A 16,412-nucleotide genomic window follows, 5' to 3' on the forward strand; every position below is an offset into this window, starting at 1 on the left:
ATTACCTATTCAAGCCATCTCCAAGCATTAATGTTAGGCTTAATTCATTAAGTTTGATGAGTACGTTTCTAAAATTTACTGAATATTTCAAAATAAACATTAAAAATTGACAAATTAGATTTATAAAACATAAAAACCAGAAAAATAAAACGTCTACAAGCCTAAAACATGAATATTAAATGCCTTAACTCTATGTGTATGGGTATTAAAGTGTGCAAGCCACAACCTTTTCTTAAGTACAATTCAACATATGTATTTGATTTCACAGTTATCAACTATTAATTTCACCCTACATTGTTTACTTAGTGATAGTTTGTGGTAGATGAGAGGAAATACCAGATACAATATAAAGACAAAAACTGTAGATATGCATTTCAGAAGTTCTAGAGATTATGCAAATACAACACACAAATTGTACAACAGATAAAAGTATTTATATTCTTCACATGAACATCACCTTGCACTCCAATTTGTCAGAGTTTTAGTCATGCTGACATCAATTCACAGACATCTTGATTACAAGTACTTTTTTAACAACCAATTTGTTTTTACAAAAAGACTTGTGCATTTAACTAAAATGTCAGACAACATTTTGTCTACATAAATTCGGAATTACAGTCAACATTCTTTCTCCAGTGCATGGTCAGTCCACTGGACCACCTCAGCATACTACAGACATGACTATTTGTTTAAACTCAAGCAGCTACAGCTTCTATGAGCTGATGCAACTCTGTTTCCAATCCATGAGTTGATAAAACTGAGTGACAGAGACTTCATAAATTCACAACAAAGATCACAGATACAATTCAAACATATAGATTAGTGAAGTCAGTTTTTTTAATGTTATTATAAACTGCAATAATAATAATATCCATGCACGAAAAATTTTTAAACCAAAATAAATTAGTGTAGAGACTTGGAAATTTTTTTCTGTTTTTGGTCTGGAATTATAACTCTCACAACGAATTTTACGCTCAGTGTGTCCGTTTTTAGTTACCTATATAACACTGCAGCAAGTTACTTGTATTTACGTTCCAAAAAACAGAGCTTCAAATATTGGAATTTGTATTTAAGAATAATTTGTGTATACCATCATTAAAGTTAAAAGGGTTTTTGTTGTTAAAATACCTAAGAATATTAAATGGTGAGAATTCATTCAGAAATTAATGTACCAATTGTTGGATAAATTAAAGAGGTCAATGAATATGCTTTATTTCAGTGTCCTTTGAAATTCTGTAAAGTGATTCCATTTCAAAAATAGTGAAAAAAAACTTCCCTCTTCCAAATGTTCAGCTTTTTTATTTAAAAAACACGATCCAACTTGAACGGAGGACTGACATTTGAATCTGTATATTCTATATATTCATTTTCAGGTTCACCATTTCATACCAAAGATGATTCATTTATGAATTCCCACACCGATAAACACTGACGTAAGAATTAAAATTTGTAACTGTTTTGTTACATAAAAGAAACATAAATCGGCTTTGTTCTTTTTAAAAATTTCTTCTTTTGTGCCTTTTATATTTTGTCTTACACTACATGAAAATTAAACAACAAGTCCCAGTTTCACTGCCTCGAGCTTATATTTATTAATGTTTATAATAAACTCCATTTCCTGTGCATGCTTTTAATTAATTAGAAAAATTGTAAATTTAAGTTCAGAGAATTTTCAGACTAATTTCCAACTGCTAGCCCATCTCACTTTTTAAAAATAAATTCAAGAATATTTATGAAATGCTTGATTAGGCACACATTCAGAAAATTACAATAAATAAATTTAGAAAAACAGAATACGGTATTCAGAAACCCAATAATGATTAATTGCTTAAACTTTAGTGTATAACATACTTGAGGCGGGTCATGTCTGCCCAGCCATCATCATGAACGTTAGTATTACGGAAAAAGAAGACTTACCAAGTGGCAGAGATGTGATCTTATTGTCCTTCATATTCAACTTGGTTAAGTTGTTGGCACGAGAAAATATGCCAAAAGGAATTCTGTTTATTTGATTGTGTTCCATGTTGATAGACTATGGACGAAATTTAAATACATAGTTAAAATTAGATAATATGCATTTCAGCAAAAAGTTATTAAACTTCCCAAGTTCAATAAAACTACCCTTTAAGAACAATCATCTTGTAACATGCAGGAATACCTCTACATCTGAGAAATCAAGTTATTACTAAACCCTTGTGAAACAAGAACGACAAGCCTAAGTTCCTAGTGGGAGACCGATACACTGAGAACTATATATTTTGTTATTTTTCATGCTTTGTAATATAGAATTGAACTATGTATGTCTGAAATTTGTAGGTTCATTGATGTATGCATCATCTGTGGAGGTCATATGGTGTATATCTCACCTTTATAGATTAACTGACATTTATCAGATATTTGTAATACGTTCAACTCAATTTACTCACTCACAAGATAACTTGCACTGAGAAGGATTTTTACTGATCAAAAATCATTACTCACAAGATAATAAGGTTGATTTTTAAAACTGAGTTGTTTAGGGGAATTATAAACTGAAAATTCAGAACCCAACTCTTGCACAATTGATATGTTACACACAAGTCAAAAAGCTAGGCTACTATGTACAAATATTAACTTAATTAATTAAAGTACACATAAAAAAAAATTCTAGACTTAATAATGAGATGAGGAGGTAACAACAATACTACAGACACAATAACTCTGTGACCACCAGCTCACAAAAAATTTTGTGGTTATTTATAGAGCCAAAAATCAACTACTTTAGGACCTAATTGTACAGTATGTAGAAGATAACTTACGTATACAAAACAAAATTGTGAGGGTCCTCCAACGGGATATGATGTGAAAGCATTTCGTGAAAGAGTAAGACTTGTTAGGTGAGATAGACTAGAGAGCAGTCCTTCCTACATAGGCAAAAAATACCTTGGTTAAAATTAAAGCCCAAGATACGGCTCCAAAACGTAAGTTATTTAATACAATCAAACACTGTAACATTACTAACAAGTAACATCTTACTGAGAAAGTACAGCAATGAATAATGTTAAGTAGTATCCTGGCTTCTGAATGCTTCTCCCTTCTGAGATACACATATTTGGTTTAACTATCATTTACACGCACTTACTTTCTAACCAAATAAACAACCCCTCATTACTATGGGGTTAAATTTTCCTGTGCATTAATAATTCCTCATTTCAGGAATAACACATATGTTTAAGACAGATACTGTTACTTACTGGTAACTGAGACAAGTTGTTACTCTCAACATTAAACTCGGTTAACTTGACACAGTTGCTGAGTGACTGTGGAATAGAAGTCAGCTGGTTATATCTAGGAAACAAAAAAGTATCTCAGAAACATAACAGGCTAATCAGATGTTTATGTCTAGAAAAAAAAAGGCTTAGAAAATTAACTTATCGGCTGCCCGTAACAAGTAAAAGTAACAATTCCAATGAAATGTTTAACCAATTAGCTGTTTACACTTATAACAAAAGTATCAGAAAAATATTTAATTAATCAGCTAGTTATATGACGAAAAAATATTCTCAAAAAAATTTAATAATTCAACTGTTTATGCTTAAAAAAAGTCTCAGAAAAAATATTTAATTAATCAGCTAGCTATAACAAGAAAAAGTCTCAAAAAATATTTAATAATTCAGCTGTTTATGTTTAGAAAAAAAAAAGTCTCAGAAAAATATTTAACCAATCAGCAAGCTATATTTAGAAAAAGAACAATCTCATAAAATTATTTAACCAATCAGCTAGTTATGTTTAGAAAAAGAACAATCTCATAAAATTATTTAACCAATCAGCTAGTTATGTTTAGAAAAAGAACAATCTCATAAAATTATTTAACCAATCAGCTAGTTATGTTTAGAAAAAGAACAATCTCATAAAATTATTTAACCAATCAGCTAGTTATGTTTAGAAAAAGAACAATCTCATAAAATTATTTAACCAATCAGCTAGTTATGTTTAGAATAAGAACAATCTCATAAAAATATTTAACCAACAAATTGGTTTGAAGCACTGTATCTCAAATACATGTAAAGTTTTCTAATTTAAAATGGAAAGACATGATTGTTATTCGTTATAACATTTCTAAATTACCTGCAATTGGGTTAAAATGCAAGGAACTTGTGTAAATATTTAAAATATCCAAACAACCAATGATGTATAATATGCAATTAAAATTCACCCTGAGGATGAATGACACTGAAACATGTAGTGTCTTTTATAACCACTGATCAGTTTTTTTAAACAAAACTTTAATTGTGTATTACATAATGTTGATCATTTGAGAAGTTTAATATTTTACATGCAAATGTTTCATCTCATTTATATGTATTACCTATAAAACAAAAGGATTTTCAGGACAAACAAATATCAATTTTTAAATGGAACTGAGGTATACTACAACTTTCATGTAGTAGACAATTTATTCATATCAGTGTTAGCATTAGGCTTGAAGAAAGCAACATTACAAGTCTGAACATGGTTGCAAACAGGTAAACTTTATTTTGTGAATATAAAACAACACACCCGTTATATTCACGATTCAGTAATTAAAAAGAATTAGAGTAGAGTCGTTTCTTTCGTATGCTACCATTGGTAAGTAATGTTGTTTGATGTTGGCAAGATGCGTTTATGTGTTCATACGGCAGATATGTTCATCAATCACTATATTTTCAATCTAAAAAAAATAAATTCAAATTGTGATGCATTCCATTTGCTATTCAATAGTAATTTTTCCAACTACTGTACAGTGATATGATATGAGTACAGTAAGATTCCTTAAGATTTAATCTGTTTTGCAGAGGTATTCTATATATATGCAGTCGGCCAAACTTTGGATTAGTCTGGTTCACAGTGGTATACTGCAGGTGCAGAAGGCCTACCCGAGAATCAGTCTGACTTAATGTGGCATAAGTGTATTGGAACTTCCTGGAGTTAGTCTCATCTATAGTACCATAGTACGACTTCAGTATGGCAATTAAAACTAGGCTTTACGTTGGTACCTCTTAGCAGTAAAATGTACTTATTTAAAACCTTATCTGATACATGGGATGTTATGACATCAAAGTTGGTTCACCAAGTGCTTGTTATAACTACTGGTACATTATAAGTATAGTAAATCACAAAGCTGAGACTAGACTGTTATGACTGCAGAGTTAACTTACCTGATACCTGGTGTATCTTGAGTGCAGTAAATCATTATGCTGAGATATCTTAATGTTATTACTGCAATATAAAGCTTACATAAGATCTGCTATATCCACTGGTAAATTATGAGTGCAGTTAATCACTCTGATTAGACACCTTACCTCAAACTTAGCCAGATTACTGATAAGTCTGACTGCATTACTGACACCTTACCTCAACCTAGCCAGATTACTGATAAGTCTGACTGCATTACTGACACCTTACCTCAAACCTAGCCAGATTACTGATAAGTCTGACTGCATTACTGACACATTACCTCAAACCCAGCCAGATTACTGATAAGTTTGACTGCATTACTGACACATTACCTCAAGCCCAGCCAGATTAATGATTAGTCTGACTGCATTACTGACAGAACTTTTCAGTGTTAATTAAATTAATGAAATACATAACATACCGAAGACCAAGTCTAGTCAGAGATTTCAGCTGACCTATGGATTCTGGGATATCTACAAGTTCATTGTGTTGAACATCAAGGGATGACAGCTGAGAACACTGGCCTATTTCTATAAACACCAAACAAAAGAAGCTAAATACTGAGTGACCTGTATTTATAAGGAATAAAGGTGACTATGAATAAGGTGATTTACTTTTATTAATCACTATGTAAATGTTATACAAAAATTAAGCTTATTTCTGTAAAGTATGAGGAAATGAAGACAGCTGTTAATATAAAGGCCTATAAGATAAGGTTAAAAAAAAACTACTGTGTTACGATGAAATAGAAAATAAAAAATGGAAAAAACTTATTCCACGAAAATTGGGTAATGCGAAGATTTATAATCATCCGAGGAAGGGCGTCCCAGCCCAAAACGTTGTGGATATTAAAACACCTATTTTTCCATTTTTCATGCTATGTTTTTTCCATTTTTTTTTTCTAGAAGATAAGGCTACTCTATTTTTTATTAACCACACAGTACAAAAACATTAACTGGAAAAAACAAGATTGCCTTATTTCTCTAAACATCTATCCAAGAACATGAACTATATATACAATGGGCTACTTCTGTTAAATCTTTGGTGACTGTACACATACTTGTTCTATTTCTATAACTACTATTAAATACAAAATTTTCCATATCATCAGTAAACATTACAAGGCTTTAGTATACAAAATATCAGATTTTTGTATTAAGTTTTCAGATTTTTTAAGTAATGATTTGCTTGTGCATTTTTTCTTTTTGAATGTTGACTATCCAACATGCAAAGTAATTTTGATTTTAAGTTTAAAAATACTTTTATGCACCAGAAAATTGTCAAATTTCACATGCAAAATCTTTATAACCTTCTCGTGACCTCCAGATAATTATCAAATGTTTTCTTTTTAGAAAAACTTTATATTTTATCTGTTATTTTCACTATTGTATTTCTGTATGGATCTAGTCGATTTGACCGACTTCGTAACCAACATAAAAATTAGAAAATAGATATACATGTTTTTGTTCCAAAATGACTACAAATTATAACAAGAAACTCCAAATGTTTAGTCTAAATAGCTTAAATCTCATAACATTATACACAAATATATATTTATTATTTTTATTTTATTGACCTTTCAACCACATGTGCCTAAAATTACAGATGTTGCAATGACGCAGTGCACATGCACTCATGTTACCATATCCAACAGTATTCATGATGTTAGAAAAACACGTAGGTTCAAGAACTTTGCCCCTGAAGAAGAAAGGTCCACCTTTCAAAAGTGCTCGGGTTATAGGGTTTTTATTCATATTCAATAGTATAAAACTCGCCTTTACAAAGTGACCTGTCTTCAGTTTGTTCTAGTGAACCAGTATTTTTTTAAATAGAGTCACATATGCATATATATTATTACTATTTACAAATAAATTCTTAAATCTCAGTTTTTAAAACATAGAACGATAAAGAAAACAATGATTTTTTTCTACTTACAAACTTTGTACTCGTTTGCCCGCTTGCCGTAATTTATTAAGCCTTGTCAAATTTCTTAGGTAGAGGATGTAAAACAAAATACTTTTAGGTTTTATATATGCATTGTGAAATAATTTGCTAAGCCTTGTCAAATTTCTTAGGTAGAGGATGTAAAACAAAATACTTTTTTAGGTTTTATATATGCATTGTGAAATAACCAAATATTACAAATTACTCTATCAATATCACAGAATTCCACTGTAATTTATCAGGCTTACTAACTAAACTGTATTTGGGTCAAAAAAAATAATTGTTTATTGGACAACATTTTCCCTTACCCCTTCCTTTTGAGATTCGAGAGAAATAAATAATCTTGGGAACTTTCCACCTTCTAGAGGCTGATAAAAAAAAGGTGGGGGACATTTTGAGCTTTTGATTGGTTATTCACACGTCATAGACAAAAGTAAGTGTACATAAGCAAGTATTTTCAAAAATGAAAGTGGTGGGCTAGACACTGTGTTTGATTCACTAAACGTAGTGATCTCTCAGCAAATAGAAAAGATAGGAGGTTCCTATTTTATATTCTAGCTTGACAATATCAGTAATTTGAGTTTTTAATTCATAAGAAACTATAGATTTTGTATTTGGACAGCATAAACATCTAATATTAACCAAACATACCACATGACACAAAAAAATTGATATTTACGAATATGTTTTAACATTTACTTTTAAATTAAGAAATTAATTAATGTATAATAGTAAAATTTGAATTATAATTTACAATGTGATACCAAACTTATTGGCATAGAATCACAAGATGGTAGATCAACAAAATTTGTAATGTAAGTCCATAAACATGATGACATGCCCTTTAACCCCTGACCATAGGATGACCCATAGTAAAAGGGCTAATAATGGGATAAGAAAGTAAGTTAAGAGACACTGATTAATTCAATAATCTCAAGATAAGAAAGGGGAACCAAAACTCAGTGATATAAGCCTAAAAATAAAAGTTGAGAAAATTAATCAGTTTCATCTACACCTATAAATAAAACTACTAACTGAAATACATACTAATTTCTATAGATATAAAATAAAGAAAGCTGTAAAACAATTTATAAACACAGTGTTAGAGAGTTATCTAGAAGAGCAGTTCTGAACCTTTATGACTGACATTACACTAAACTAACCCTCACTTGTTCAAGTCCTGTACACTACCTACGTAATAGTACTACTAGTAGGCCTAACAACAATACTATTATCTCTAGCATTTTTGCATGTCAGTTAACTGACACTCTCATCTGTTTTTACATTTTGTTTCTCTTAAGAACTCATTAATCAATAAATTTATTTTCACAGAATAAACATTACAACCAAACTGTATCACTCTGACGTCAAGCATGCTGCAACTACAACAAAAGGCACTCATCTCAAACCATGTGACTAGAGCAAACCAATCACAGAGGTTGGTAGTGTTGCCAATTGTGCTACTCTTTTTAGTAATACAGTGCTCATGTTAATCATTTGTTTAATTCTATAGAATTTTTGTTGTTGTTTTTATATTACTAATAGCAGTAACTCTTGTAAGACCTCATGTAACCATGGGGTGTGCAAGTACATTCTAACTGGCTATTCCAATAATCTAATAAAATACAAAAACTAAATAAAAAACAATGATTTATTTCCATAGATTTTAGAAGCTACTTAATTAAAATAAGACTATCCAATACAATAATTATAATAAATAAAATGAGCAAGAAAATATTGTTATAAACCTTGAGCGTGAAGAAATGTGATTAAACTTATACATGTATAAGTCTAGCCTGGATCTATCTAACCTTTGAAACACACACACGATACATATTCATAACTTGAATTATTTCTATAACACAAGGTATGTAAAGTAAATGGAACACACACAGACTATTTGTACTATTTATTTAAATACAAAACAATAAATTGGCTGAAATACTTGTTTTGTTTCTATCAACATGACTGCAAAAAGATTTGAGTGAAAAGCAATGAAATGATATGAACTCAAACTGGAAATAAAATCACTGAAGAAGTACAGAGATCCTGCTTAGATAAACAAAATGTGGGAGGTTTGTATAGATATAATTCTACAACCAAAAGATGGTCAGTTAAAATATTAATAACCTGACCATATACACGCATTAAGGTATGAAGTCTATAATTAATTAATTCTCATTAGTGCCTATAAAATGTAAAAATCTATTGAGAAAACACTTATAAAAATATGTAACAATAACCTCACGACTAAAATTATGTTTACAGGAAAAGGGGATATTGCACAAAGTTACACAGTTGGCTATGTGTGCTTCATCCACCATTAGGAAGAAACCTTTGATTTTTAGTGTTATACACCTGTAAACTATGTTGAAAATATTAAATGTGCTTCCATAGGGTCTTCGAAAAAAATTCTGTTTCAAGAATAAATAAAACCAGGATTAATAGTAACAAATAATTTTATTTCTTGCCTTTGAAGTTCATATGTCATGCTGTGTTGTTGCCTATAGAGTGCACAATTCTTCTCGTGGTTTATGGCATACACACATTTTAGTGATGTTATGACAGAACAAGTTGCTATGTTAAGCATCCCCTATGTGATGTCATTTTAGTGTCTACTGACCGACTGACAGACAACACATTACTGTATAGTGGTGCAAGTAGTTAAAACAAGTGACCCCTTCAGGTATTGGACTTCAGCCCCCTTTTGGGGAAATGAACTGCATCATCAGATAACATTATGTGTGTGTGTGTGTGTGTGTGTACATATTTTACAGAAATACATTTATAAAGTTCTAATCTATAGTAAAACAGCTGTACAGATCACGAGCACAGTCACAAAATTATCTGTGCCAATCATATTTTTCTAAGCAACTTTACAGAAAATATGTTTTAGGCTTACGTGTAAAATGCTTTTATTTTAATCTTTTTCTTTTTTTTCACTAAGAATCACGTGACTTTTCATTGAAAGAGAAAATAAAGTAAGTTATGGGAAATACATAATGCAAAATGGTTAGGTAAACACCAAAGTTACTACTGTTATACAAGTAATTCTGATAATTGGCAATTCTTGAGCCACATATAAAGTAAAATAGCCAAAGGAATTATTTTTAATCCAAATATGATATCAAATTTGAAAACCTACTCCAGTTGGGTGAGAGCTAAACAATGAAAAATATATTAAAATAAAAATATTTGTAACACTCAAAACAATAACTTCATTTCTTTCATTTGTTAGAAAATGTACAGTTTTGGTAGCTACAGTAAGCATTTTGAGTCCTTTTAAGTTTTAATAAACAAGATTAAAAAATGATGCCTTACTTACTTCCATTTGCTTTATTATTACAGATCTGTAATGTCTGTAAATGTCCAAGAACTGAAGGTCAACCACCTCAGTTATAGTTAGGTGTCATGTAAGACAGGCCTTCATAAGCAAGCACTTAATGAGTGATTTATAATGAAAGTTACTTATTCATAAAAGGTTCACACACATAAACATATTTGCTTCTTGCTCACCAAATGGTAGGTGCTTTAGATGGTTATTGGAAGCGTCAAACGTAACAAGAACTGTCAACTTCCCAACCCCAGCAGGAAGTTCCCTTATTTTGTTCTCTCTTAGACTGAGCATTGACAGGTTCTGGAAATATTACAAAACCACTGGATCAAAAAAAACATGTGATGAGGTATTTCTATAATACTCATTTTTATATTATCCTAGACTGATAAACAACTTGTTAAAAACAAATGTTTTTACATTTCTTATTGAAAAGTTATCTATGAAACCAGAAATTTTAATTATAGAACAAAAGGTCAAACATGAAGATAACATTCCTTTCCCACTGTGTACATGTTTTATTTCCTTTTTTTGCCCAAATGAGCTCCTCAAAAACATTAAACAACATTTATTTACTTTTAGCTCTCAATTAAAATAATCACACGACAACTGTTATCTGCACGTATTTTGAATAATTGTTGTAATTTCTTGAATATCTTCTATAAAATAATAATTTTCATTTAATTAAATAGGGAAAAATGATCACCTAAGTGCAAATAAAACGTATGTATGCAATAGATCTAAAAAATCATAAGCAATAAAACAGAAAATTCAAAGATTTTAAACTTAGTTTTTGACTCTTCAGATATTTACAACAGTGATTTCTATGTCATTTCTGAACTGAATAATACTTCTAATGGTTATCATGACACAAAGAGAACATGTATAGTAAAAGTATAAAGATAAATCACAAAAGAAGATACCTGTGACTTTTAACGTCAACTTGCTTTTTTATTTTACCAAGTTTTTACAAGTATTCTATCAACACTTTATGAAAAGTAGTATTTCATTCAAAATCATTAAATAAAAACGTTTCTTTACGTATTTACAAAAAACTTATGACATGTATTCAGCATGTTTTTTGCTATTGTTAAAAAGGAAATTCTTGATGTTAGAATGATTTAGAAGGTTTTTTGCTATCATTCCATGCAACTGAGAAAAAAAATAATGAAACAAAGTTCCGAAACAATTACTTTTAGAAAATAAGAATTTTGAACATAATGTGAAAGTAAGAGCAAACCTAATTCAATTAGAATTATTTTGTTTTGTTTTGAATTTCACGCAAAGCTACACGAGGGCTATCTGCGCTAGCCATCCCTAAGTTAGCAATGTAAGACTAGAGGGAAGGCAGCTGGTCATCACCACCCACTGCCAACTCTTGGGCTACTCATTTACCAATGAATTATGGGATTGACCATCACATTATAATGCCCCCATGGCTGAAAGGGCAAGCATGTTTAGTGGGACGGGGAATCGAACCTGTGACCCTCAGGTTGCGAGTCAAGCACCCTAACCACCTGGCCATGCCAGGCCAATTAGAATTATATTAGGTGACAAAGTCTTACAAAGCCACTATCAAAATGTTTAAATTAAAGTCACTTACAACTAGATTAGCTATATCTTCTCCTACTTCACGTATCCTGTTGAACCTTAAATGTAATATTGTGAGAGAAGTCAGTGTGTAAACAACATCAGGAATCTGTAGAAAAACACAAAGATAATGAGCAAATATTAAAAATGGACTTATATTTACACCTAATAACTAAAAATATTTTAAACATATCATTTGATACAAATTTGATTTCACTTACATCGTACGATAACTAGTGTAGATAAAAATACAGACTGTTCACAGTTTCTTAACAAAGCTGGATAGGATATTCACCATTTATCAAAACACCTAACATTAGTTCCTAGTAAAAACATTTTTGGATATGATAGGGCCATAAACAGTATACACATGAACCTCAAGTCTTAAAAACAACAAAATTGTTAAATGCTGTTCTGTGTCGATAACACAGTTATGAGCAGTGCTCAAATTGTGATAACTCAACAAAGGCAACTCAATAAATATAATGAAAGAGGTATACACTGTACTGGTATATAAATACACCTGTTACTATATCAGCGATCAACCATTAATTAGATCAAAATTAAAACTTAATTACAACTTCATATAAACAAACATTATGATCAAACTAAAAACCAACTTTGCCAATGGTTAATGGAGATATGGGATGAAATTCATATTTGTATTATCAATGGTAATGATGATACTCTTTGATCCCTTTCAGTTCAAGCACTAAATGGGTTACTTACACTATACAAGTCAAAATATTTTACGTATATATCATAATAATGAATAAACTAAAACGGTTTAAATAATCCATGTAAATTTATAACAGATAAGTAACAATAAAATGTTTGCAAGGAACTCTACAATCACTAACACGCACACAAACGTTGCAAAATATTGAATCTAAGCTGAAACTCATAAGCAGACAGCCATCAAACATGCCTAATTGTATTTTTAAATACCTGTTTCCATCACTTGAATCTTTCCTATATAATACATTTATGAATCTTTCCTGTATAACTTACCTCATTTAATTTATTATGTCGAAGATCAAGAACCTTAAGCTGCTTGAGATTAGCCAATGTATCTGGTAAACTAGTAAGAGAATTTTCATTAAGGGCTAATGTTTCAAGATTGACTAAGCATCCAATCTCTGGCGGCAGTGTTTGAAGTTTATTACTGTAGAGGTAAAACTCTTTTAAATGGGTCAGCTCCTTTACTGAAGATGGTAGAACAACAATCTAGGTAAAAAAAATTTCAATTGTGATATGCTAGTTATCTCATTCAGGTTTTAAACTAAGATACGATATCTCTACGTGCTCCATTCTTTGCCGTGTATAACTTTGCATAAACAACTGCCGATGAAACTTTACAAGTTACAGATTATATAAAATTGCTTAAGATAATGTGCTAAAATTCAATCTATAAGCAGTTCTCTACAAACAAATGCTAACAAAGTAAAACAAATTAATACTGGTATAACAATTAAATTTTAAGAGCAAACACATATGTTGAAATATCTAAAGAAACTGTGATCAAAACCTTTCTATTCAAAGTACAGAAATTGTAATTATATAAAAAGTTCCTATTAAATTTAATTCAAAGGTTTAGTCTAAAACAGGGAATGTTATCACAGTACTATTGTAATAACGTGAGAAACACTTGTGTTTTCCTTCTAATGGCAAGATTATAAGAAAGTATACAAAGGGTTGTCCACAATCTTTAGCAACTATACAAGAATGAAAGTCTACGATTTACGGCTTCTTCTTTCACTATTGGCTTCTACAGAATTCACTAAAGTCAATGTTGTCCCTTTTCATTTTACATGCTTCCCAAAGTCCATGAACTGTGAAAAAGTGACAACTTCTGAAGTCCTGTATGAACAACACAAAGGCACAGAAGTTTATGGAAGATATCTGTGAATGGTGTAACATGAATTCCTATTAGCATTTGCATCTTGTTGATCAGTTAAAATGTTGGCTTGGATGTATGGCTGGATATTCTGTCTTGATGGAAACATACATAGGGGCATTCAGTCCATACAAAGACAGTATTTCCTTGAGATTTAGTGGTACAATCACATAGTGTGCAGAGTTCATAATACCATTTATGTCAATTCTTTGGATGTTTAACTTGCCAATACTGTTGCAACCTGCAATCATAATAAAACTTTAGAAACTTGCTCTGAGCCATATTTGAAATATCACCAACAGGATGACTTTTACAAACACTGAAGTCTAATGTAATGACATACTTCCATTTGTCATATGCCAAATTCTACTTGTACACATTTCAACAATTGGTCTTCTCTTCAGCTGTTTGCTTTGGGAGAAGCTTATGAACATGGCTCTTGTGTTGCTCCCATAGCCTTAAAATGATGTGATATATTTTCTTACAATTCCAATAAAGGCCTGTACTTTAGCTTTAATAAACCAATGTGTTCTTAGGTAACTTCCAGTGACAAGCTGTTTAGCTTTCTTCACTACCTACAGTGTGGATTTGATAGTCAGTAGTGGAGTAGCCTGATTTTTCTTTGCTGAAATCACACATTCCCTTGCTTTATTGATACAGCTCAATACTACAAATATTCCTTTCTTCAAAGAGCTAAGATTTCATGCTTTTATAAACATGGAATAAGAAAGCTTTATGTTGGAAAATCCTGTAATGAAACCTCCTCCACAGAAGGGGTCAATGTTCGGGCACCATATGTACAAGAAAATCATCATACTTCAACTAAATTGAAAATAACAAGGTCAGGGCTTTTAAGTTGTAAAATCACATGCCACAGTGATGGACAGAGGCAAGGTGGATGGATATACAAACTGTCACGATACACTATAAACCACCACCTGTAGCTTACAAATGTTAAAGAAATATGTAGCATACAAAGAAACCTATTCAATATTGCCATTGCATTATATTTCGAGCATTAATCAAATTTCTTTCCAAATGGGAATTGTCTATCATTAAGCATATTTAAAAAATATTTAAAAACCGATTTTTCCCCATATATTAATTGTATTACTGATACATCAGACACACTTTTGATGCTGTTAAGCATGGTATACTGCTGAAAAGTTATGACGATTCATTGCATAAAATCAGGTAATGTTTCTAAAGGTTCTCTTATAATTTTAAATTAAAACTACTCCTGATCTTAAAATGTGACAACTGTTAAGCCATTATACTACTAGTGCCATCCATGAATGCAATAGTTGTTATATCACGTACTGCCATGCCAAATTTGGAAGTGACAGTTATTATGACATCTCATACTACTAGTGCCATCCATGAATGCAATAGTTGTTATATCACGTACTGCCATGCCAAATTTGGAAGTGACAGTTATTATGACATCTCATACTACTAGTGCCATCTATGAATGTGATAACTGTTGTTATATAACGTACTCCGATGCCTCATTTGGAAGTAACAGCTGTTACAACATCATATACTAATTACTATGTCACTCATGAATGTGACAGTTGTCATGACATCATGTATTGCTGTACCACTCATGAATGTGACAGTTGTTGCAACATCACATACTCCCATGTCACATTTGGAAGTGACAGTTATGACATTGTGTACTGCTGTGCTACCCATGAATGTAACAGTTGTTGCTCTATTTACATGATTTATTAAAGTAACAGACTGAGTTTTAATTTTTTTTGCAACTAGGCAGGATCACAAGTGAGTACAAGGCTATAACAATACAGTACTGTGCTATTACTGGAGATTTTAAATCAAATAACTTGAAAATATTTCAACTTTTATATAGCCTGTGCAAAACAGGCTAACATTAAATAACAATGCAACAAGTATTACATGAACAGACATAAACAAAGTTTATTTTACATATTTTGGAGGGCTAAACGTGCATGTTTACCCATTCAAAACATGTAAGGTCAACCTGCTTATGTCTCTTTACATATTACTTGTATCAAAATAATTTGTTGTAACAGAAAATGTTGCATTGTTATTTAATTTTATAACATGGAGATATTTTTTACTACACAATACCTTACTTCTAAACTTTAACTGTCATGTTTGTAATGTACAACATACATATCTCACAGTTATTGACTGTTATAACATGGAAATACTTTATATTTTGTACTGCACAATACCTTACTTCTAAACTTTAACTGTCATGTTTCTAATGTACAACACACATATTTCACAGTTATTGACTGTTATAACATGGAAATACTTTATATTTTGTACTACACAATACCTTACTTCTAAACTTTAACTGTCATGTTTGTAATGTACAACATACATATCTCACAGTTATTGACTGTTATAACATGGAAATACTTTATATTTTGTACTACACAATACCTTACTTCTAAACTTTAA

General features: G+C 30.9%; 1 protein-coding gene across 4 annotated transcripts in view; it reads right to left on the bottom strand.

Annotated features, from left to right (window-relative positions):
• The window catches only part of LOC106462168 (leucine-rich repeat protein soc-2 homolog), a 55,539-nt gene that overhangs the window by 1,849 nt on the left and 37,278 nt on the right, over positions 1-16,412 (bottom strand). For all 4 annotated transcript variants that reach the window (XM_022389345.1, XM_013922067.2, XM_022389347.1 and 1 more), the window contains 7 exons: positions 13,076-13,291; positions 12,078-12,173; positions 10,657-10,777; positions 5,618-5,726; positions 3,234-3,327; positions 2,799-2,903; positions 1,918-2,032 (listed from right to left, as the gene is read on the bottom strand). In XM_022389345.1, the coding sequence (XP_022245053.1) occupies positions 1,918-2,032; positions 2,799-2,903; positions 3,234-3,327; positions 5,618-5,726; positions 10,657-10,777; positions 12,078-12,173; positions 13,076-13,291 (856 nt within the window). The remainder of the gene's footprint in view (positions 1-1,917; positions 2,033-2,798; positions 2,904-3,233; positions 3,328-5,617; positions 5,727-10,656; positions 10,778-12,077; positions 12,174-13,075; positions 13,292-16,412) is intronic.

Source organism: Limulus polyphemus, unplaced genomic scaffold (genome assembly GCF_000517525.1).
Source record: "Limulus polyphemus unplaced genomic scaffold, Limulus_polyphemus-2.1.2 Scaffold1108, whole genome shotgun sequence".
NCBI classification, from domain to species: Eukaryota; Metazoa; Arthropoda; class Merostomata; order Xiphosura; family Limulidae; genus Limulus; species Limulus polyphemus.